Here is a 22,219-nt window from a genome sequence, read left to right as displayed (position 1 = left end):
CAAGGTAAGGCACATTCGCGTGCGCGTATGTGTGTGTGTGTGTGTGTGTGTGTGAGTCTGTAAATATGTATTTGGGTGTGTATTTGCTTCTGTGTACTGGGATGACAGGGATGAAGTGATCTGATGTAATTTAATTAATAAGCAGGAGCAAAACCAGAGGAATGTTTGTGTGTGTGTGTGTGTGTGCGCGCGCTCTGTTACACACTGTGATGTGCATAACATGTGCTCTAAAACTGCTCTCATTAAAGAAATACATCTCCCCCTGTCACTCACTCCTCGTCTGCTCCACCCCTCTCTCCCAATCTTACTTCTTTTTTTTTTTTCTTTTGTTCTGGTATGTTGCTCTTTTCAAAGCTGACAGTGAGCATATTGTAGTCAGTACACGTTTGTGCGTGAGAGAGAATTACCAGATTGGGGGAGGGGGGGGGGGGGTGCGATGGAAGCAAGAGATGGCTACAGCTTGATTTGGTATCGGCATTTTCCTGAGAAGGAAAAGAGGACAGAGAGAGTGGTGGATGAAGAGAAAGAAAGACGGATGGAGAGAACGAGAGAGCAGAATAATTCATGTATTTGTGATGGCTCCACTATGGGGACTAATCTGATCCTCTGTCATTCAGATACTCATAAGCGCATCAAGGATTGAACGAGGAGTCCTAGAGCCGTCTCTGTGATCGTCTGCATCACCTGTACGGTCAGTGAGCTCTAATTGGCCAAATATCGTGTGCTTTTTGTCATCAGTCAGATACTACCTGGGGAAGTGGGTGGGGTTTTGGAAGGTGCTGAGATAGAAAACCATGGTTGAAAAGATGTAAAAAAAAAAAACAAGGCTAGAGTAGCTATACTTTTCTTGTGTCTATCCATATCCTCCATTTCTCTTGTCTCAAAATGCTGATTCACTGGTGCTTTTGTCCTCCATCTCATCACATCTGAATCCTCCCTTAGGTGATACTTGACTCTCTGACTGTCTTATTTTTTGACATTTAGGCTGCTTGTTGGCACAGTCTCGCACACTCACACACACACGCACACACACGCACACACACGCACACGCACACGCACATGCACATACACACCAGTTTTGAAGTTTAAGGGCTTCTCTCCCTGAACAGGAAACAGCTTGTGTCCTCAGATGCCTGTACATACTTTGCGATTAATTGCCTGTGTATTCACACAGGAGTAAAATAAACTGCATAGCACAGAATTAAACCTTATTTATAATTTGTGCAATGTGTACTGTGTAAATAAGATGATGGGAAGATGATGGGAAAGAGTGGGGAGACTAGAGAGAGAGAGTACAGTTTTTCGTTTTTCCTGTGTATTTCCTGTCTCTTGTAATTACCAGAACACTGCAACCATTTTATCCTGTGTATTGCACTGTTCACTGCAAAAAAAAATGCCTTGCTCTAAATTCCTCAATCAATACTGCAATATTGATTGCTCATATAATCTACAAACGCAGTTTTATTAGGTCTAAAACTGGAGATATTTTTATACCGTTCTTGAGCTCAGTGATCATATTAGACAGTCATATTTACTGTTAGTGTCCTTGTGTCTATGTTTGTTCGTCTCAAACATCTTGCTTCCTCCTTTCCATTCTCTCTGTCCCTGAGACATGCTCAGATTTAAAAATTAAGGGATTTACATCTCCTTTCCTCAACAGCACCAAGGTCAGGACAAAGCGTTCTATAACACAGACACACACACACACACACACACACACACACACAGACACACACAGACACACACACAGTCACCAACACCTGTGGCTTTTTAGCAATGAGATGGATTCAGATATGTCATAGGGATCCACCACTAATGAAAGTGACCACATTACCGTCTCTTAGCAACAGCAGGGTATTCACCTCCGCACAGTCTGTTGCTGGGGAGTGATGCTTTTACGTGAAGTCTTTCCTACAAGCTCTCTGACTAGAGGCAGTCACTGATGAGACAGACTCACTGAGTCAGAGAAAACGTAGATGTTTAGATCAGAAATACTCAATATCATTCAAGACAGAGAGAGAAGCAGCTTACCTTCTTCTCTGCCAAAGGCTGTTGAAAATTCTGGAAGATCTCTGCTTTGCTGAAGCATCCTTAACCTTAACTGTCTTTATCTTTGCTCCCGACAGCTCCTGGAATCTGCCCGGGGAAAACAGAATCTCCGAGCCACGTCTGAATCTGGATAAATCCACAAAGGTCATCCACTGGGAGGCAAACCAAAATCATATTATCCGGCAATGCATACTCCAGTCTCCATGGTGATGGGTATAGTGTTTGCACCACTTGGGCTGGTTCTGGTGTTCACGGCGGCAATAACTCCACAGTGGCGTGAGGGGCAGGCTCGGCTAGGGGTGGGTGGCAGCGAACTACTTCTGCTCCGTTCCGACGGCCTGTGGGAGAGCTGCCTGCAGGTGGCGCAGTCTGAGCTTAAACAGTGTTGGCCTGTGTCTGGATCGTACCAGCGCGACGGCCGCGTTCGCTTGGCACAAGCCCTGATACTGGCTTCCCTGTTCCTGTGTGGGGCAGGCATCGTCTTAGCCAGCGTGGGTGTACGCTGTTGGACCGACCTCCCCCTGCGAAGCGTGGCGGCTGCCGGGGGCCTCTTGGTGGCCCTGGCAGGGGCCCTCAGCCTGGCAGCCTTGGGGCTCTACACACACAACCTGTCAGCACTGGGGGTGGAAGTGCCACCCATGCAACAACAGCAGCAGCAGCACGACCCCCGGGCCCACCCGACCAACGGGCTGCCCCGTCTCACTCTACACCCGGCCGGGTCGCTCTATTTCGGATGGGTGGGTGCGTGGGTGCAAGTGCTTGGCGGTGCCGCCCTTCTGCTCAGCTTCAAATGTCCGCGTTGTCCCTCTTGCCCCAAACCGACGCACACGCAAGACATCGAAGTGTACGAGGTGAACTGCTAAACTCTCAAAAGTGTCACTGTTGTGTAAAGAGGAACTTCATTCACCAGTGTGAGAGCATGTGAGAGTTATACTGTACTGCTGAGCTTGGACTGGATGAAAGCTCATCAGGTTCGAAAGGATGAGTATTCCCTCACACGGATGGAGTTTCATTTGTTCTCAAATGAAAAGTCAGAGAAAGTTTGGAAAGGAAGAAAGGCTAAAAACATTGGAAGTTAATGAAGATGACTATGAATTAGGAAAGGAAGACATTACTTCCTCTGAAGTGTTTAATAGAGGTAATTCAGTTCTGACATCATCTTTCATAATTTACCCAAAACTACACAGGGCTCCTAAAAACTACATGTAAAACTGACACCATTTTAATAAATGAATATTGTTCATTTTAAAGAAGACCTATTCAGAAAATAAAAATGTTAGCTTAAATGTATTAGACAAAGTTAGTATTGAAATGCAGTATTTCATTGTGTATAAATGTTTTCCACTAATGTTTTCAATCTACAGTCAGGTAAATGTTATGAACTGGTAGATATTAAATCTTTGAGACCGTTCTGTATTTTAAAAAACAATCTCCTTGCAATCATAGTTTCTATAAGAGTGAGAGAAAGGCTGTGCCAACTGCTCAGTTCTCACTGTCAGTCATTCTGAAATGTTTATATTTGCTCTCCACAGTAGACAACATGTCAGAGTATGTCTACGCATTTCACCTGTCAGCCACAAAACAAGGACCTGAAAATTAAACAAATAAAACAGTTTATATTCACTATACTTTTATGTTTGAAATGTTTTGATGGGAAAATAAGCGACACACATGCATGTGCTCACAAAAAAAGGGGGGTGGTGGGGGTAGATCATTTTTCATTTCCATTTCAATTAGCCCTTTTCTTCAGTTCTTTTAGTCTGTGCTACACATTGGCCAGCATGCCCTTTAGACACTCTGTTCTTCACAATGGCATCAGAAATAGACTCAACAAGAGCTATTGGAAAAGTGTGCAAGACACTTTAATGTGCATATGAATAAGCCACACAAGTATTTCTGAAACCCCCACATAATGGAGAGGACACACAAACACACACACACACACACACCCGTGCGCGTGTGTGCTCTTTCTCTCTCTAAATGGATAACGCAAGCATGATAAGAGAGGAATACAGGGTGAGACAACGTCTTATGACATAATTCCTTTGGTAACCATGGTAGTAGAAGCACTGAAGATGGAAAAGGTGGTATGTCACCCTACACCCACTAATGAACAACAGCAACATAAAGAGAGAAAGACACATACGTGAACACACACATACACGCAAACACACACTCATGTACACACTTACACATATACACGCGCATATGCGTACACTCACCCAGACACGCACATATGCAAACACACACACACCCACACCCACCCACACCCACCCACACACACACACACACACACACACACACACACACAAAATCACTCAGCACATACACAGCAGAAGTAAGATATGCGAAATACCAATGGAATCTGTTGTGCAGTCAGCCAAGCAAGCAATTATAAACAACAAAAGCCAACAAAAATCCATCATCAAGAAGCCAAAAAAAAAAAAAAAATCAAAACCCGTCTTAACAATAACAGTCTGTAACGTGAAAAACAAAATCACATTTTGACCTCAGCACATACGTGCAGGCACTGACTCGGTATAGACCGTCATCTGGCTGTGTGAAAATTCAGACGCGTCTTCTTTTTCTTTTTCTTTGTACACATATATGTACACAACGTGTAATGTAGAGTGATGTTGGACACACAATATACAGATCAACATACTGATTCTCAAAAAGACTGAGTCTGAAAAAGCTTTGTGAACTTCACTGTTACCACACTGTAGCCATTAACTCTCACACTCCATCAGAAATCAGTCTTTTATACAAACTGTATTTTAGTACATGAATATTTCACATAGGTTCAATGCGTAGATAATGATCTCCTAATTCATACTGTATAAGAGCTCTGTAGAAGAGGGAGAGGACAGATTTTTTACCTCACGTACTGTGGCATCAGGGCAGGAGAAGAAGTGATTGTGTACTAGCACCCCCTTTTGGTACCACTATGCTATGACTGACCCCAGGCAAGCTTTGAGTTATAAAATCTCTGGAAAAATACAGTTGCAGATATACAAAGTGTCATAGACACACAGGCAAAGCCACAGACACACGGTGACACAGACACATGTGATGGGACGCACCTACTAGGATAATTGTACGATGATTCACTTTCTGTTTGAGTATTGTGTCTAAAGGAGATTACAGTTTCCAGATTTTAAATTTCAACAGCTTTATTGGCATACAGACCAATAATTAGCATTAGAAGTTCACACAAAAAACAAACATATTCACATATAATTACATCCGCAGGTTCCAGACTCAGGCACTCATGTTTTGTTCACTTTGTTGGCCACAAACACACTCTCAAACATCTAAAATATACCATTCATAGAGAATTCATCTCGTCTGATAAACCTCAGAGTCAAGAGAACACCCATGTAACATTGTTTTTTTTTTTTTCACAACGCACTCAGGGACAAACAATACAAACAAAATAGATATATTATTTTCTGTAAAATGTCTAAAACATTTCTAAAAATTCAAACTGCACTTGCAGAAAAGTGATAACAACCTCATTTTCCCATAAATATGAAAACTGAGAAAATAGACCAGGGAAAACGTCTGATTTCTTTCATAATTTGTCATCATTCAGTATAAAACATCTCAGAGTCCAAACAGAGCGTACACAGCTCCACGGCATAGAGCTTGGCCTTGTCATGCTCCTCCAATAGATACAAACACAGACACACCAGTCAACTCACACCACAGCCGCCCAGTGCTTTTTTCTTTTTTTTATCCGGATATGGCATTTCAGGAATAGAGACGCAGAATCTACACAAGATCCATAATGGAAAAGTTCCATCATTTCTCATATTATCAAATTATATTCAGATTTACTCCTTAAAGACCTGTGCTAGAATGCACATGTTTAATTTCACCCCTTTGCAGAAGGAGCCCAGAACCTTCTCTCTCTACTGGAAATCTAACCGTAAACATAAAGCGTACCCACAGTGCATGGGGGCAACATTTTAGACACCCTTAGACTCAGGTGATCATGATTTCAGAGACTTTGATTGGCTGGTGAGTGATGACAACATGAAGCAAAGAGACAGTAGGGGTGTCAGCAGCAAAGTAGCATTATTTATAAGTCGGCAGTTCTCTGATGAGTCCTTTCACACACGTAGGCAGTTTTATGATGGCATGCCATGTGAATTAGAAGATTTCTTTGATGAATGATCACAATATGTAAGTATTTCTCTACTGAGGTGCCTGAATATGTGTGTAGGTAATAGTGTGCCTCTATGGAGTATCTCTTATGCATTAATAACTTTTTTAAAAAAAAAAACAAAAAAAACCACACACATTTCACATGTCTCTGTTGCTCTTTCATAATGTGCATCATATATAAAAGTAGTTTTCAGAGGATCCATAGGCTGTGTTTGTCGTCTGTGACGCAGTCTGTGTAACCAGAGGTTGGGTCTCTGGCTCCGTCTGTGGGTGTGAGACATCGGTGTCGCCGTGCGGGACTGGCAGCTCGGCATCCACCAGCTGTTCCCCTTCACTCAGGCTCAGAGCGCACGCACCGTCGCTGCCGCCGATTGTCTCCATGGCAACCTTTTCCTCTGCAGCAGCTGCCTGCGCTCTCTCTTTCTCAGCTGCCAGTTTTACAATCTCCAGGTAAAGGTCCTCGTTGCATTGCTTCCACTGACGGAACTTCCCAGGCGTCAACTCGGAATCATCCAGGATCTTGTTAATGAGTAGCAGTTCAGCTTCCTTCGCCTGAAAAACAGCAGGCAGTCAGAGGAGCAGGGAGCTGTTACTGCTTGACAAACACAAACTTTACTTACAGAGATACGCTGAGCCTCAATACTTCACAAAAATATAGAGAAAAATGATTATATTTACTCAAATACAAGCCAATTGTATTGTAACTTTTAATATCCTTGCAAAGTAGAGTATTTTTTAAACAGTGTTAAATTAAACGTTGGAAATGTATTATGTGCATAGGCAATCCGTCCAGAATGATGTCCTGGTTAAATAAAATATGAAGGCTATTTTGCTGTCTTGTCTTGATGGTTAATGCAAAATCCAGTGCACAGATATGCAGCTTCATTTTAGCCAAGACCATAAGCTGTGATGTGGTTTGAAACAAAAACTAAGAGAAATTTGAGAACAAAGACATGTCTAGACTGTCAAGCAAGGACTTTACATCCACAGTCTCCACAAACATAATCTACCATAAATCGATACGATTAATCATATTAAAAATGTTCATTTGTTACAGACATCTAGAAGAAATGCACTGGTAATTAAGTGCCCTCTAAGTGACTGTTTGCAGTACAGCTCCACGTATTTAGGGAGTGCCTTTTCACAGTTCGGCTCTATCTGTCAAGAGGTGCTTCACTGTGTTAATTAGTTCCATGAATGACCTTTCAGTTAATTGCAAGTGAATCATCCTCTGCATCCTGTGATTTTTCTGAGACAGACTCTTCCTCAAAACTCTTTATTTCTGGAACATATTCAAAAACTGTTGTCGAGGTTACTATCTATTACACTTGGCATTGGTTATTTTTTCAGTTTATCCCTATTTATTTTCATACACTGCATGTTAAGAGCATTGTCCAAAAATACCTGGGATGACATAAGGAGTGTGTGTTAATACCATTAAGTGGAGGGTTGATCTTAAATGACTCAAAAGAGAACGTGTTACTGAAATTCTCCCTGGAAGATCATTATGAAAATAGCTAAACAGAACCAATGCTAAGATTTAAATTCAACAGTGCTTCGTTAAACTCTGAAGTATCTGTGTATGTGTGGGTCCATATGTACGTATGAGTACGTATTAGTGCATGTGGATGTATGTGTGAGGGTGCGAGGCCGTGTGTGTGTGTGTGGGTGCGAGGCCGTGTGTGTGAGGGTGCGAGGCCGTGTGTGTGTTTGCTGTGTGACGGAGGGAGAGAGAGAGAAAGAGAGAGAGAGAGAGAGAGAGAGAGAGAAAGTCAGTCAGTGACATCTGCCCGTGTGAGTATGTGCGTCATACGTGTCTGACCTTGAGAGTGCTCTGCAGAGCGCGGAGTGTGAGAATCTTTTCGTTTATAACGGGGTTCTTGTTACGACGAATGAATGACCGACGGAGCTGGTCGTGCGTCAGAGGCTGTTTCTGACCAATCAGAGATACTCCCCCCTCCTTAAGCTTGTGAAACAATTCACCCATCTCATCCTCTGGGGCACCTGAACAAAAGAAACATACAGAGGAGGACTGTAACTGGGCTTCATTTATCATTCATCTTATTCTGTAGCTATTCTGCAAAATCATGAGTAGGTGTCAGAATTAATGTCCCATGTTAGCTTTTAGGTTTACAGTAGGGCTTACTGTAGCACTTCGTTTAAACATCCACTGCTGTGCAGGTCTGTCAACAGTTCATTAGAAAGTAAATTAAGTAACTGTGTAATCTGGCAGAAAACAAGATGTCCTCTGAGTAAATGAAAATTCCTGTTCTCTTGTCATTTAAGAAACAGTGCTGAATTCCACTTCCAACCTGATGCCTGCTTAAAAAATTGGTTTACACTTACAGTAGCTGTGCAGAGACAGACTCTAGTTCTAGGCTTATGTTGTTGTCAGGTAAATAGAATAGAATTTACCTGTTACTTTGCTCCCCCCTGTGGTCAATGGCGGTGTGGCAGCTCCACCTGAATGCCTGTTCTTTTTCCCCTTGGTTCGAGGAAGTGTGTTAGCCTGACTTTTCTAAGGTGTAACAGACATAGAGTTAAAGGTGATGTGATTTTTTTTACATTTAAAAGCCTTTAGCAGGAAGCATTTATGATCCAAGGAGATGTGTTCAAGTGCCCTGTGAGTGTGTTAGTATGGGTGTACTTGTGTGGCTTACTGAGTTTATACAGCACAGCTCAGTACCCTTCAATGTGTCAGTATGTTAGAACATATAAGTTCTTTCATTTCATGATGACTGTGTGTGTGTTTGTGTCTGTGTGTGTGTGTGTGTGTGTGTGTGTGTGTGTGTGTGTGTGTGTGTGTGTGTGTAGCTTCTCTCACCACAGACACTTTCTTCTTATGAGAGCGTGGTGAATGAGACCCCTCCTCCTCTGATTCAGTCTCACTGTAGCACTCTGTCCACCATCCAACAACCCACACACACACACACACACACACACACACACACACACAGGAACACAGAGACAGATAATTACAGATAATTTATCTTTCAGAAAACCACTGAGATTCATATGTTCTGCATAGTTATCATAAGTGATTTGGACAGCAGGCGTTGTTCACTGGTTTAGTGTCTGAACAAAATTCCTTTGCTACTCTGGTTTCAAATCCAGGGCAGGAGACACACAGCTCTGATTTACTGTGTTCCATCTGATTAATAACCAAGAACTCCAGATAGCTGATCTAATCAGTTATATTACAAAGCGAGATCTAATCAGCCACATTATAATAAGAGACACACAGACAAAACTAAATGAAACTCCAGTGCATTAACAGCAGTGAGTCAAAAAGACCTGATGAGACAAAGCACTAAGACTACAACTAGATTACAACAAGAGGCATGAAACAATGCAGAACCAACACTACCAGGAGACAATGCAACCAGCCTCATATAGAGAACTAAAAGATTTTAAGACTGATGTTCATTAAACCACATTCACTTAGCCTTAATGAACCTAAAACAGCTCTGTTAATTAATATACACTGACTGAATCACACTTCTAAAGGGCAAGTATTAAATAATTAAAAATGAATAGTGAGAGTGTTTACTGTACCTTCTTCACTGTCTGGACACCCATGGTGTAACTTTTTATGCTTCTGTATGGCTGTGATCAAACAGTTGATCCACCTAGAGAAGAGAGAGAGAGAGAGAGAGAGAGAGAGAGAGAGAGAGAGAGAGAGAGTGAAAGAGAGACAGAGATAGAGATAGAGACGAATATTTATCAATACTTGTGAGAAGCACATGTGATTAATGTGTCCAGAGAGTCTGCTGGACTGAAGCCTTTGACATAAATGGAAACAACACATATAAATAGTTCCAATGGTCTCCTGGTGATTCTGTTATAGTAAGTTTGGCTCAGAATCTGCTTTACAAAATACTAAGAAATTCTTTGAAACACAATAAAACCTTCAACGCTTGCATGGGTCAATGAAAGTCCTTTTTCAAAAACACGGATTCTCTCAACCTCTGCCTCTCACATAAACACATACCTATCCTCAAATAACCTTTGCCTGTCTCTATACTACCCAGTTGGGGGCAGACTTGCTACATCTCATTCACATTTTGAGCTGAAGCTTCCAGCCTATGTAAAAAACAGCCCAGTGCGTGACTGTGTCTGAGAAATATTTCATATCTGATTTCAAACTGTATTTATATGAATGTGTGTGTGTGTGTGTGTGTGTGTATTCCTTTATACCAGAAGAGAGATATCAGAGATAAGGTGGCCCATTAAGGACTGTGATGAGAGGAATAAAGGGATTTAGTTTTCTCAGGTCTGACTCTTTCAGTTAGGTAGGGGTTGCAGAGCGTTGATGGAGAACTGTAATTAAGTCATTCAAGTCTTTGTGCCAGTGTTGCCTATTAACTGAGCCTCTACTTTAATAGGCTTTTGTCTGGTCATGGCTTTCAAGAAAAGCCACAAATCCACCATGCCAAAACAAGGCCTCACTATTACTGTTAAAGTCTTAAGTAGAACTGAGATCACAATCTGCACTGGGCTTTAGTGGGCTTTAATGGGCTTTAGCTTAATGCCAAAACAGACTGTCTTACTAAAAATTACATAAACTGTACAAAAATTAAGAGAGGAGTGTCTTTTTAGAAATATGGTGTAACTGTATTATCTACCAGGAGAAAATTTAAACTTTAAATCATTCCTAGCTGAATCTCCATCATTGAAAATATACATAACACTCATTGCTCAGACAATGTACAGGCAAGAAAACTGTGGAGGGAAACACAATGCTAAACTCTAACTGGAGGCACTGCTTATCTAGTAATAACATTTGATTTAAACATAAAGGTCAGGATATAATGATTGCTTCTGTCGCTGAACTGTGTACACACACAAGAAAATCAAATGATGGTGACATTTCACTTGTCAGAAAATGGCTAAAGTAGTTTTGTAGGTTTAATGCGTCATAAATAAATGATTATAATATTCAACTCAGTTGTTTTGTTCTCTGTCAAACTCACTTGCTCATGTCATTAACGTTGTCGGCTGCAAAAAAGAAATTCTGAAAACGCTGGTGGCACATTTTGAATACACTGTGGAGAGAAGAAGATAAATGGAGAGAGAGAGAGAGAGAGAGAGAGAGAGAGAGAGAGAGAGAGAGATTATGATGGATTAATTTGAGAAAACAGTATTCTCCATTTTTAATTTCTGAGGCAAAATGAAAAACCAGCCGTCACTGTGCTGACAGGTGTGCTCTCATGTTTCCATCAGAGTTTGGAGGAGGAAGGGAGAGTTCACAAAACGTAATTCACATCTGACCACTCCAAACTGCCCTATCCTCCAGAACCATTCGTTCACAATTTAACATAAACACATACACGCAAAAAGCTTTCCAAGGAGGAAAGAATGTTCTTTTTAAAAAAAAAATTCAGCACACACTAGATCATGGCGCTTGTTTTCCTCAAATTAATTTCACCCTACAGGGGGAATGATAATTTGCAACCAGGTGTGGCCTCAATGTGCTAGTTCTCATGAATACAAATCTAAAACCACTTTGAGGTTAATAATCTCAGAGAAAATGCTGCATTAAGACTTCAGAGGTTATGACTTGATCATTTATCTGTGAGATGACCTAAATAAATAAACAGTTTTATTGAATTGCATTGGCAGGCTTCATTGGTGAGCATGTATGGATTTCAAATGTGAGTGAAATGCTATTCAAGACTATATAACTTTCCCTGTTTAAAAAAGTTATTAATAGCCAATTAGAAAAGAGGACCTCAGATACTTACTACTTCCTTTTGTGCTCCCCCGCACTCTCAATACTGTAACTGCCGATGTTGACGAGACCCTCTGCTTTCTCTTCCTGTGAGACAAATACACACATACACACGTACACACATACGTGCAATTTATAAAAATTGTTATCAGAAGCTTCTTACAGTAGCTTAAAGTTAGACACAGCAGTAATATCTGCTTGGGAGTAATCATATTTTTCGATTACAACATCTAGGAAACCTGGCCCTGCTTAAAAAACTTACAAAAATGAGAGAGAGAGAGAGAGAGAGAGAGAGAGAGAGAGAGGGAGAGGGAGAGGGAGAGGGAGAGGGAGAGGGAGAGGGAGAGGGAGAGGGAGAGGGAGAGGGAGAGGGAGAGGGAGAGGGAGAGAGAGAGAGGGAGAGGGAGAGAGAGAGAGAGAGAGAGAGGGCCTGACCTGTTGACTGGTGTACCAATACAGTGCGTCTCCCTTGAGGACAAACCAGAAGCGCTGCCACTTCTGGGTGGTGAACACACTGGTATCTTTTCTCTTCTTCCACAGCCAGCCGTCACAGTCAGGCCGGCCCAGCTCTCGACAGGACACCCGCCTTCGGCTCATGGCCGTCCGTGTGCCTATAGAAGAAGGTTTGGAAAAGGGTAGAGGATCCAGGAATAGAATTTAAGAATAATTATGAATCCAGTTTCATGAAAAGAAATGAAATTTGAATCTGAAATTAGAACGGAATGTGAAGAGTGTGAATTTAATTTACTCTTTCAAAAAAGATTTTAACTGATTCATAATACAAGCTAAAATTAAATAATAATTAACATACTGTACATAGCATACTGTAGTTTAAACGCAATACATTGTTATACCTTTTGTAGATGTCTTCTTCGTTTCTTTTTCATCCTGCAAAGCACACAAATTAATGTATTATTGTTACACATTTTATATATTTATTCTCCTTGCGAGTGAGTGTGTGTGTGTGTGTGTGTGTGTGTGTGTGTGTGTGTGTTACTCACCTTGTGTCCAGCCATCTCTGGGCAGGAGCTGACACTAGCTCTGCTTAGGTGCTGTAGGTGTGGGGATGGGCTCCTACGTTCTGCTGGCACTTCCAATTCCAGACGGTTCTTTTCTATATCCTCTGAGTCTAGAACAGGTGCCAGAGCATGAGACAGATAAAAAGAATCCTACTTTAACGTAAGGCACAATGTCTTTTGGTAACAATCATAAAATCATTTTCACAGAGTCTTAAAAACTTGGAGTCTTGAAATGACTGCACTTTAAAAGGCATTTTTTCTGTTTTCCATGCTTTCTCCTAAATCTGACTCTGTGTAACTGATGAATATTCATGTGTGAATGATACCCAAGAGTGTCTTATACAAGATTAGTCTGGTGCTATTTTTATATTCTTAAAATGTATTTAACCCAAGAGGAGAAATGAGCAGTCTCTGGTGAATGAAATGCCCTTTTATATTATTGTCATATTAACCAAATGAACAAACTGTTAAGAGATTCATCTGAGCTCACCTGTCCCCTGGGAATCGGGGTGGGAGGTGTATGTTTGGGTCCCATCAATGGTTTGGTCGACAGAGAGTTCAGATTCCTCCTGTCCCATCAGCCGTCTGGCCTCTGGACCAGAAACTGCTGACCTGCGGACGACACAGTCATCCACGCTCTATCATTATTTAGCACTTAAACATTATTTCCTTGTCCCTCTAGAAACCCACATGGAGTATCCTCTAGCAGCATTCTAACTGCACTCAAGTTCAGAAGTCTTTTATCCCAAAATACCATGTTCCTCATTAGCATGCTAAAGCTACAATGACCTAATTCGCTCCTTACTGTGTTCTCATTCACTTCTCTCATAATGAGATCTATTTCATATTAAAATGTTCATTCTCACAATCGTTGCTAACATTCATCTTGCTTCCCTTCACTCAATGTGTAAACATAGAAAGTCTCATTTCAGCATTAGAGTCATTTTACTGAGTAAGCAGGCAGAGCATGGACAGTCTAGTACCTGATGAGTAAATGTTTAGCTAAAATTGTTCACTGAACACCAATGGCAAAAAGTGTGGCTTTAAAAGCTACAAGTTAACATGTGGTGACCTGAGGGGTATTTAGCTGTGATTCAGATTCACTCCACTGAAGAAACTCATTTGAATTCTGACACTTTGGACATATCCATAACTGACATTCAAATAAAAAGAACAAACATTAAAAAAAAATGCAGACATATTTTCAATTTGTTGACACAATATTTGGTACATTTCTTTTCATAATTTCTCAAAATCCAACACTAACTAATTATCCCAGACAAGAACTCATATGGCCTTGCCCATATCATCCAAAGTTTACTGTTTCTTTTGATTCATCGAATCACATAACATTCAATTAACCATTCATTTAAACGCAGCTTGACAACTGAATAGCTCTAACTCCCAGTGCACTAAATGGTAAAAAACAGCTATGACTGTTAATGAAACATGACATGAAACTCACCTAAAGGACAGAGACCGTACAGAGGCTGCAACCCTCTCTAATATCGAATGTCTGTTCTTGTCTTCTCCTGCTCCCTCCCCCTCCTCCTCCTCTTCTACCTGAAAATGATGGTGACACTGTTACCTCCTTCCCCTCCAAGAAAAACTCCCATCTCATCTAAGTAGGATCACTTCCTCTCATGTGGTGAGCTTGTGTGTGTGTGTGTGTGTGTGTGTGTGTGTGTGTGTGTGTGTGTGTGTGTGTGCCTGTGTGTCTACACATTGCCGACAGAGTTTTTGTGGCAAAGGCAGTCATGTGGCTAGAAAAACATAAACTGTCTATCCTAAGGGCCTGAGCCGCGTGCTCCACTGTGGCTTTCCTTGAAACCATGGTGAGCTGCAATATATCAGGTGATAGAAAAACACAAACAAACATAATTGTAACAATGCAAAGTAAGCCTTGGAGCCATCTGTTCCTTAGATGTTCCTGACAGAGACAGCGATTTCTGGAGAAATCTTTCACTGTTCATACTGCATTGTACATATGCTGTCGGACAAGGCTAACAACAATATGAGGATGAGAGAGATAGTGCGAGTAGGTGTATGTATATATGGATGTCTATGTGTGTGTGTGTGCCTGTGTGTATGTGTGTGTGTGTGTATTTGTGTTTATGTATGTTTAGCAGTCCTGAGAATCAGAGTTGGCATGGAGATAGCTCTTAAGAGACCTAAGAGGAAGTCAGAGTCGGCATGGCAACCACTCCCTTAAAGGTTGAAAACGAGGACATAATCTCTTGGGCTATTTCACTTGAAAACAAGTGTGTCTGCTTATGTGCATTTGTCTGTCTTTAGTGCGTGTGTGTGTGTGTGTGTGTGTGTGTCTGTGTGTGTGTATGCCTGTGTGTGTGTGGATGTGGGTGTGTGTGGGCGTGTGTCTGAATGTGGTGTCACAAAAACATAGTCCTGCACAGGAAGTTTCAGTTTCACAGACAGGATATGTGTATGTTGTTCAACCAGCTCTTTGGTACATGTGTGGAAAAGCCCACAACTATTATTATTACTATTATTCTGCTGTGTGTCTTCCAGAAGTGTGCCCAAAGACAAAATCATATCTGAAACTCACAAATAGTACCTGCGAAAGGAATAACAAATAGAAAAAAATACTGTGTTTTGTTTTGAGGGGTTTTAAGAATTGAAAATCTGTGTCCCGTTTTTTTTTTTTTTTTTCTTAAAGCAATAGCATCATTATATCGCAATGTCATTGATTGTTATATCAGCTTGTATGCATTATACGAATCCAAGATGATCGTACAAAGACGAAGGAGAGAATGAGGGAGGGAGAGCAAGTCCTTGTGGGTGCGTGTGTGTCCACGGCCAGCCTACTGGGGTCACAGCAGGTCAGCTGTGTTACGCTGTTGGACTGATTAGGTCTACCTCATAAGCTGAAGTTGCACTGGCAAGTAAGGTGATATTTATTTAACATTCTTTCAAAATTACAATTCATTGATAAATCTATTTCAGTAATGAATTCAGTACTATTGAAGTCTGGAGGTTTTCAGCAAATACAAAAACCAAAACTGTCTACAGTGCGTGACTATATCCTGGACAGAGCAGGGCAGCAGTGGGAGCTGTCAGTCTGGCATCTCATGTGTCTCCTTAATCCACTTTTGCCACGAGCAACAAAGTCAGACAGCATATCCTAAATTATATCTGGCATGTTCTAAAATGTCTATCTCTAGTTTTAAAACCTCCCTCGTAAGTTACACAGTCAACGGTTATTACGCTGCTCTTTCCCACTTGACAGGCACATTCACTACCAGCAAAGGTGAGATTTATTATTTACAAATTTCATAACCTTTGAAATTTTTGTCTTCAAAAAAATGTGATTGTTGAGGTTAAATTCATATACGTTATATGTTTGTTTTAGCTTTGCATTCTTACGCACATTGTGTTACCTGTTTAATTCAAAAACTTTCAGTATTGGATGCTTTTATTGCCTAGTTTAGAGTCCCCAAATGTCAGTGGCAGGGATGGTTTGTGTGTCAGAGTGTTTATTTCATTATCCCATGAGAGTTTTCATACTAAAGTTAGGGGGGTGGAGGGGTACATATTTCACATTTTAGGTGACTCTTGTCCAGCATAAGAGTTTAGGCTACAATTCTAAAGCTTTACAATGAGATATTTCTCAAAGCTTTTTAGATTTATTAATGGGATAAGATATAGAATATATGTGAAATATGACCACTATCAGTGGCAATGGATTTATATGTAAAAATAGACTCTGCTTTCAGTCATGAACCCTTTCCAGTTTAAACCACACTCACTTCTGCCTGAATGCAAAAACAAACACAAATCATTTTATCATCTCAAAAAACTCAGACACAGATATAAATAGTGGCTCCTCTGTGCACCCTTAGCATCTACACATGAGAACGAAAAATCCAAGTCTATTATTAAAATATCTACATGTATTTATAGCCAAAGAACACAAATACCTCTTGTTTCTCTTTTCGCCTCAGAGACACTGGAACTTTCTTCAGAACCAGTGTGACTCCATTTGGGTTCTCCTCAAGCTTCTTAACCAGATTCTTCCTACTCCAGCCCACCTGACAGTTAAAGGGTAGTTAATGAGAGACATTCATGTGTGTGCTGAGCTGTAACCCCTCCACTCAAATCCTCTTAATGACCTCCTGTTATCTTATCTGGTTCCCTCTAGGATAACCAACCTAAAAAACCAAGCTAGGGTCAAAGTAATGTGACCACTGTGGCTGGAGAAGCCAAAAACAGAGGAGAAGGCATTACTAAAACAAGCAGGAATTAGCCTGCATTGTTTACAAAAATTAACTTGTGTAAACGATACTTGGTACTCTAGACTGAACATGGCATTGCATAGAGAGCGGATAACAGAGCATAAATATAATTACAAATTAAAATTATAAATCACGTTCAGTTTTGTAAATGTAAACTCCCTGGCTACTGTCCATCTAATCTGAGAAGAAAATACATGTGGTGTCTTTGAGTGGATCAATGTGTACAAGACACTAAAAATGATGGTGGATGACATGTGAGATGTTACTACTGATGCATTATTAAAATATTAATGGAGTCAGTTCACAATGCTCAGTATGATAGCGCTCACTAGTATCATAGACTCTCTGATAACATGAGATATTACAGAAGAGCATTACTAGAGATGAAGGATGACTAATGTAACATTGTTTATTCTCACCACTATCTGGTCATTGACTTGTATGACCTCATCTCCGGCCAAGATCTTCTCACAAAATTCTGCTGGCGACTGTGTGGGAAAATCAAACAGAGGCCAAAAGTCATAAACAAATCAAATGAGAGAGAGAGAGCACAGGATCTTAAAGAGTTGTGAGGTGGATGTTTGAGAGCTAGTTCTGCTGTAAATGTGTGTGTTTTACATAGGTGTTTGTGTCTGTGTCTGTGTGTACATGTTTCTGAGCATTTAGTGTCAGACTCAGGAGACTGGTGACTCTAAGAGTAGGATGATTCAGAATGTGATGTCATGGAAAATATTTCACCCAACCCCCCTTCTCTCAAACATATTTCTAAGGTTCATTTCACCACTAACTTTCCTCTTTATTCTCTCTCATGGCTGTCCCCAGGCATTGTGGGTTATAGGAGGGTTAGCAAGGTCAGTTAGAACATTAAGTGTGTGCGCAGACAACGTCCAGCAAATCGGAGAGCTCTTCCTGCTTTCTCTCTAAGCTTTCTGACAAACACTTAATAGAACAGAGCCATGGCTCAATAATATATTAGAGTGGATCTAAACTTTTTATCATTCATCAAAACATCAAAACACTATGATCATTATTGTTTCAGGCCTAAGTGCTGAGAATTTCTGTTTCTTAAGAGATTTAGAGACCTAGACAAGTCTTTAAAAAAAGATCTGACCTCAGCAAGTGTTCCTGTGACATAGTGATTACTGCAGCCAGTGGAGGTAATCTCAATGCCCTAAGAGAAAGTAAAACAGAGAGTTAGAGTGGAGGGATTAGAGACGGCGAGAGCAAAATCATTTAATGCATATAAAAATATATATATAACATAATAATGCATTTAATAGGCCTATAGGCTTTTCACAAAACTCAGTTTCCGGCCTGTAAATTGGATTCGCAAGATGCCAACTAGATTTCAGGCCATTAATAAAGTCTAATCTCTGTTTGTATTTCATCTAAATGTGCGCCCAGCATGGCTTATTAAGGCTTAAGCATGTCTCATTTTCCCCTCAGCCATTGATTTGCCAAAGGCAGCATAGACACAGCAGTGCAGATCCATAATAAAGCCCATGACATCAGACTCATGGGAATTCCAGCATGTTTCAAATAACTTTATTGATCGTGCTGTTTGAGTCATCTTAGACAGCTGCTGCTGAGGGGTCACTGGGAAGGGGAAAAATCAGCCACATCAGAAATGGTTGGATCATCCTCCTTCAGGGAAAGGAAATGTTTTATTCAGCCTCTGGACTGTAGACAGCACTTTTTCATGTGACTAGAAAGTTCCAGTGACTGTAATGAAATGAAATGAATACTGAAGTTTGTAACACTATGCTGACACGGCATCACAGATAAACTTCAAACTGCTTGGCCCTTTAAAATCTTTCATTTCTATTAAAATATACTCACTGTCCTCACTGTCCATACTCACTTTATTAGAAACAGCCACTTTGGACCCACACTCTCCGTTCACTTTATGAGGTATACCAACCTTACAGGTGCAGTATATAGGTATAAATTCACCAGTGGTGAACCGTCAGGGCCTTCAAGGTATTCAGAGAAGGCCCTGGAATCCTCAGATGAAAAAAAAAAACGTATCTGATTAATTCTATGAATTAAAATAGAATAAAATAAAATTTCAAGAAAATAAATAAAAATCGTCTCTGTGCTTATCTGTAATATTGCATTGCTATGCTGACTTGTTTCTGTTGTTTTCTGTCCATGCACTATGCATTTGAGTGGTTTTGTGTCGGAAAAAAATGCAACCAATCAGATATTTTTCTGTGGAATCTCTGGGGAGAATATCCTTCATCCAGAGTATTCTATATCCTTGACAGAATGCCCTAACCATTAAACAGAATAAGAGTGTACATTTGGATTAACAATTTGATCAACCAATCATATTTGGATTTGTAGCCAATGGGCATATTTGGATTTGTAGCCAATGGGCAAATCCAGATTTTCTAGAACACCCGCTGTTTGAGACCTAGCAGTGCTAACTAGCAACTGGTAGGCGACATTGAAAATGGCAACAGGTAGAGCTGATATTGTCGAGGATTTACAGAAGGCCAAGTTAACCATTATGTGGAAATGAACATCTAACAATGTGTGTGTGTGTGTGTGTCTCTCTCTCTCTCTCTCTGTCGAGCCACACATACTACTCCTGAGATACCAGTGATCCTGACTCCTCCCACCCTGTGGACCGATCCATCCTGGTGTTATCACCTTTCATCCCCCTGTCAGCCTCCTGTCTGCATCGCCATCCCCTTTGTGCATGCTCCAACTTACTTCCAATTGTAACTGCCCACGTGGTCGGCACCTATTGCACACCTGTCTGGCCAAGGAGGGGTCTCCTCTCTCTGTGGTCCTTCTCAAGATTTCTCCCATTTTCCCATTTCCCTTTTGGGTTTTTGGGGAGTTTTTTCTTGCCCACCATGAGGATTAAGTCAGGGGGTGCCGTCCTGTTTTGATTTGACTGGTGTGGCCTGTAAAGCCCTTTGAAACTGCAAACAGTGATATTGGGCTCCAAATAAACTTGAACTTGAACTTGAAGTTCTGATAGGGACGGTTTTCCACTGACATTTACAGACTGTACCTCTTCTATTGTCATGCACAATTTGTAAGCTAACCTCTACTCATCCCTTTTAAGTTTCTCGCCATAAAATCACTGTTGACTCTGTATTATTTGGGTGGCAGACCATTCTCAGCACAGCAGTGACACTGACATAGTAGTGGGTGTCATGTCCATATGTGTGTGTCAGGCACAGCAGCACTGCTGGGGTTTTCACACGTCAGTGTAACTGCTGGGTTGAGAGTCCTCCACCACCCAAATAATACCGGGTGGTCCTGTGGTCAGGCAATGACCACTGATGAGGGGCTAGAGGATGGCCAACACAGACTGTTCATGGAAAGAGTTTGGCCATAGTCTCTAATTGTACACCAACAAGGTTTACATACAAGGTAGGTGTTTCTAATAAAGTGACCAGCGAATGTATTTATGCCCGTGTAACATTACTATCCTGAATGGATCATATTCATATGGATCATGGATCCATGATATTTAAAAGAGATATGTGGCAGTATTGACACACTCATAACTACACACAAGCTAGGTGTTTCTAATAAAGTTGCCAGTGAGTGAATGCTTCAACTACAAAGCCCTCTATAATGCCCATTAAAATATACTTCCTAATGTTAATCTGCTTAAAATGTATAACATCAACTAATATTCTTTTGCCAAAATCTCTGGGCAAGTTTGACACCAATATAAATATATATGTTGCTCAATATTCTTTCAAAAATTCTTTTAAAAATTCACTCTATCCACTCTATTCTGATCTGTTCTGAATTCTGCTCTATTTAAATCTGGTCCAAATTCCACTCATTTGTAGTTGTATTTATACTTTGTTGATCCCCATAAGGAACAACACATTCTGATGAGGTAATGTCACCCAAAATCCACAAACAGTTAGCTGGAGTAGATGGACCAAGATACCTGTCCAAGGTTACTGAGAGAGCATCGATATAGACCATGGACTGTGTTTGTACCATCTGACAGCTCCACATGCCAAATTAGCAAATGGCTTCTCTAGCAAGCTTCCTCTTCTACCATAAATGTAACTCCATCTCAGTAAATTACGACAGGCACACAGAGTGCAGGGAAAATCATTCAGAGAGATCAGAATAATCAGGCATCAGAGTATCCTCATGCGGAAGAACGACTACCATCACACTTCACTCAGCTCCAAAACACTGAGGTTTTCTGTCTGTTCCTGACATGTGCCAGCAGATTTTTCATTCCATTTCATGCTGTGCACATGCTCTGAGGGCACTTTGGCAGTTTGGTAAGTAATTAAACGTTCTTGAAATAACATCACCTTTAGCTCCTATCCAGATCTACAATTACAATGTCTCTGTGGTAATACAAAAAGGGTCAGAAGAAAAAGAACAAGAGCTGATATGCCATGTTCCTCCAGTTAAGAAAAAATGTTATATGACATCATGATAATCGTGACAGGATTACAGCAAAACTCTGCACACACATACACAAATTTTGTGGCTGCATTCACCTGTTAAAATATAGGAAATAAATTCATAATGACATGCCTAGCAGAAAGAAAGAAAGAAAGAGAGAGACAGACAGAGACAGAGACAGAAACCAAGAGAGAGGGAGCTTGTGTGAGGGAGAGAGAGACAGAAATGGAGAGAGAGCATTGTGCAGCACGGTCAAGACAAGCAACTGGGATAAAGTAAAAACAGCCAGGAAGGGAGCAAGTCAGACAAGAGAGAGAGAGGAAGGGAGAGAGAGAAGAGAAGAGAAGAGAAGAGAGAGAGAGAGAGAGAGAGAAAGAGAGAGAGGAATGACGAGTATAGTACCAGTTGGTCTCCTGGTGCAGCTGGCACCAGGTCCACACTCTCAAGCTGTGCTGTGTGGTTCAGCAGTGACTCCGGACTGCTGGACAGAATCTCATCACAGACTGCTACCAACTGACGACACTGAGAGAGAGAGAGAGAGAGAGAGAGAGAGAGGGAGAGAGAGACAGGCAGGAGGTAAGCGTGTCTGTTGC

At 41.0% G+C, this 22,219-nt stretch overlaps 2 protein-coding genes across 2 annotated transcripts in view; one reads left to right on the top strand and one right to left on the bottom strand.

Annotated features, from left to right (window-relative positions):
* Window positions 1-2,234: 2,234 nt before the first annotated feature.
* On the top strand, window positions 2,235-2,912 carry cldn23l (claudin 23-like). Its single transcript, XM_030787473.1, has one exon. It carries the CDS (start codon window positions 2,235-2,237, stop codon window positions 2,910-2,912), a length of 678 nt encoding a protein of 225 aa, XP_030643333.1.
* A 2,698-nt stretch (window positions 2,913-5,610) lies between these two features.
* cnksr1 (connector enhancer of kinase suppressor of Ras 1) overlaps window positions 5,611-22,219 on the bottom strand; it is a 30,844-nt gene continuing 14,235 nt past the window's right edge. Inside the window, exons 6-21 of the mRNA XM_030786817.1 lie at window positions 22,029-22,148; window positions 18,334-18,393; window positions 17,642-17,710; window positions 16,908-17,018; window positions 14,435-14,532; window positions 13,460-13,581; window positions 12,952-13,079; window positions 12,805-12,838; window positions 12,386-12,561; window positions 11,964-12,037; window positions 11,193-11,264; window positions 9,775-9,848; window positions 9,044-9,117; window positions 8,635-8,737; window positions 8,042-8,223; window positions 5,611-6,771 (exon numbers count right to left, since the gene is read on the bottom strand). Of these exons, the coding sequence (XP_030642677.1) occupies window positions 6,391-6,771; window positions 8,042-8,223; window positions 8,635-8,737; window positions 9,044-9,117; window positions 9,775-9,848; window positions 11,193-11,264; window positions 11,964-12,037; window positions 12,386-12,561; window positions 12,805-12,838; window positions 12,952-13,079; window positions 13,460-13,581; window positions 14,435-14,532; window positions 16,908-17,018; window positions 17,642-17,710; window positions 18,334-18,393; window positions 22,029-22,148 (1,878 nt within the window). The 3' untranslated portion in view covers window positions 5,611-6,390. The remainder of the gene's footprint in view (window positions 6,772-8,041; window positions 8,224-8,634; window positions 8,738-9,043; window positions 9,118-9,774; window positions 9,849-11,192; window positions 11,265-11,963; window positions 12,038-12,385; window positions 12,562-12,804; window positions 12,839-12,951; window positions 13,080-13,459; window positions 13,582-14,434; window positions 14,533-16,907; window positions 17,019-17,641; window positions 17,711-18,333; window positions 18,394-22,028; window positions 22,149-22,219) is intronic.

This window comes from Chanos chanos, chromosome 10 (genome assembly GCF_902362185.1).
Source record: "Chanos chanos chromosome 10, fChaCha1.1, whole genome shotgun sequence".
Lineage (NCBI taxonomy): Eukaryota > Metazoa > Chordata > Actinopteri > Gonorynchiformes > Chanidae > Chanos > Chanos chanos.
Note: the sequence above shows the minus strand (reverse complement) of the source record. Positions and strands in the feature narration are given on the sequence as shown.

Excerpts from the sequence above, each read along its gene's own strand:
- cldn23l (XM_030787473.1), top strand. The coding sequence starts at position 2,235 with ATGCATACTCCAGTCTCCATGGTGATGGGTATAGTGTTTGCACCACTT.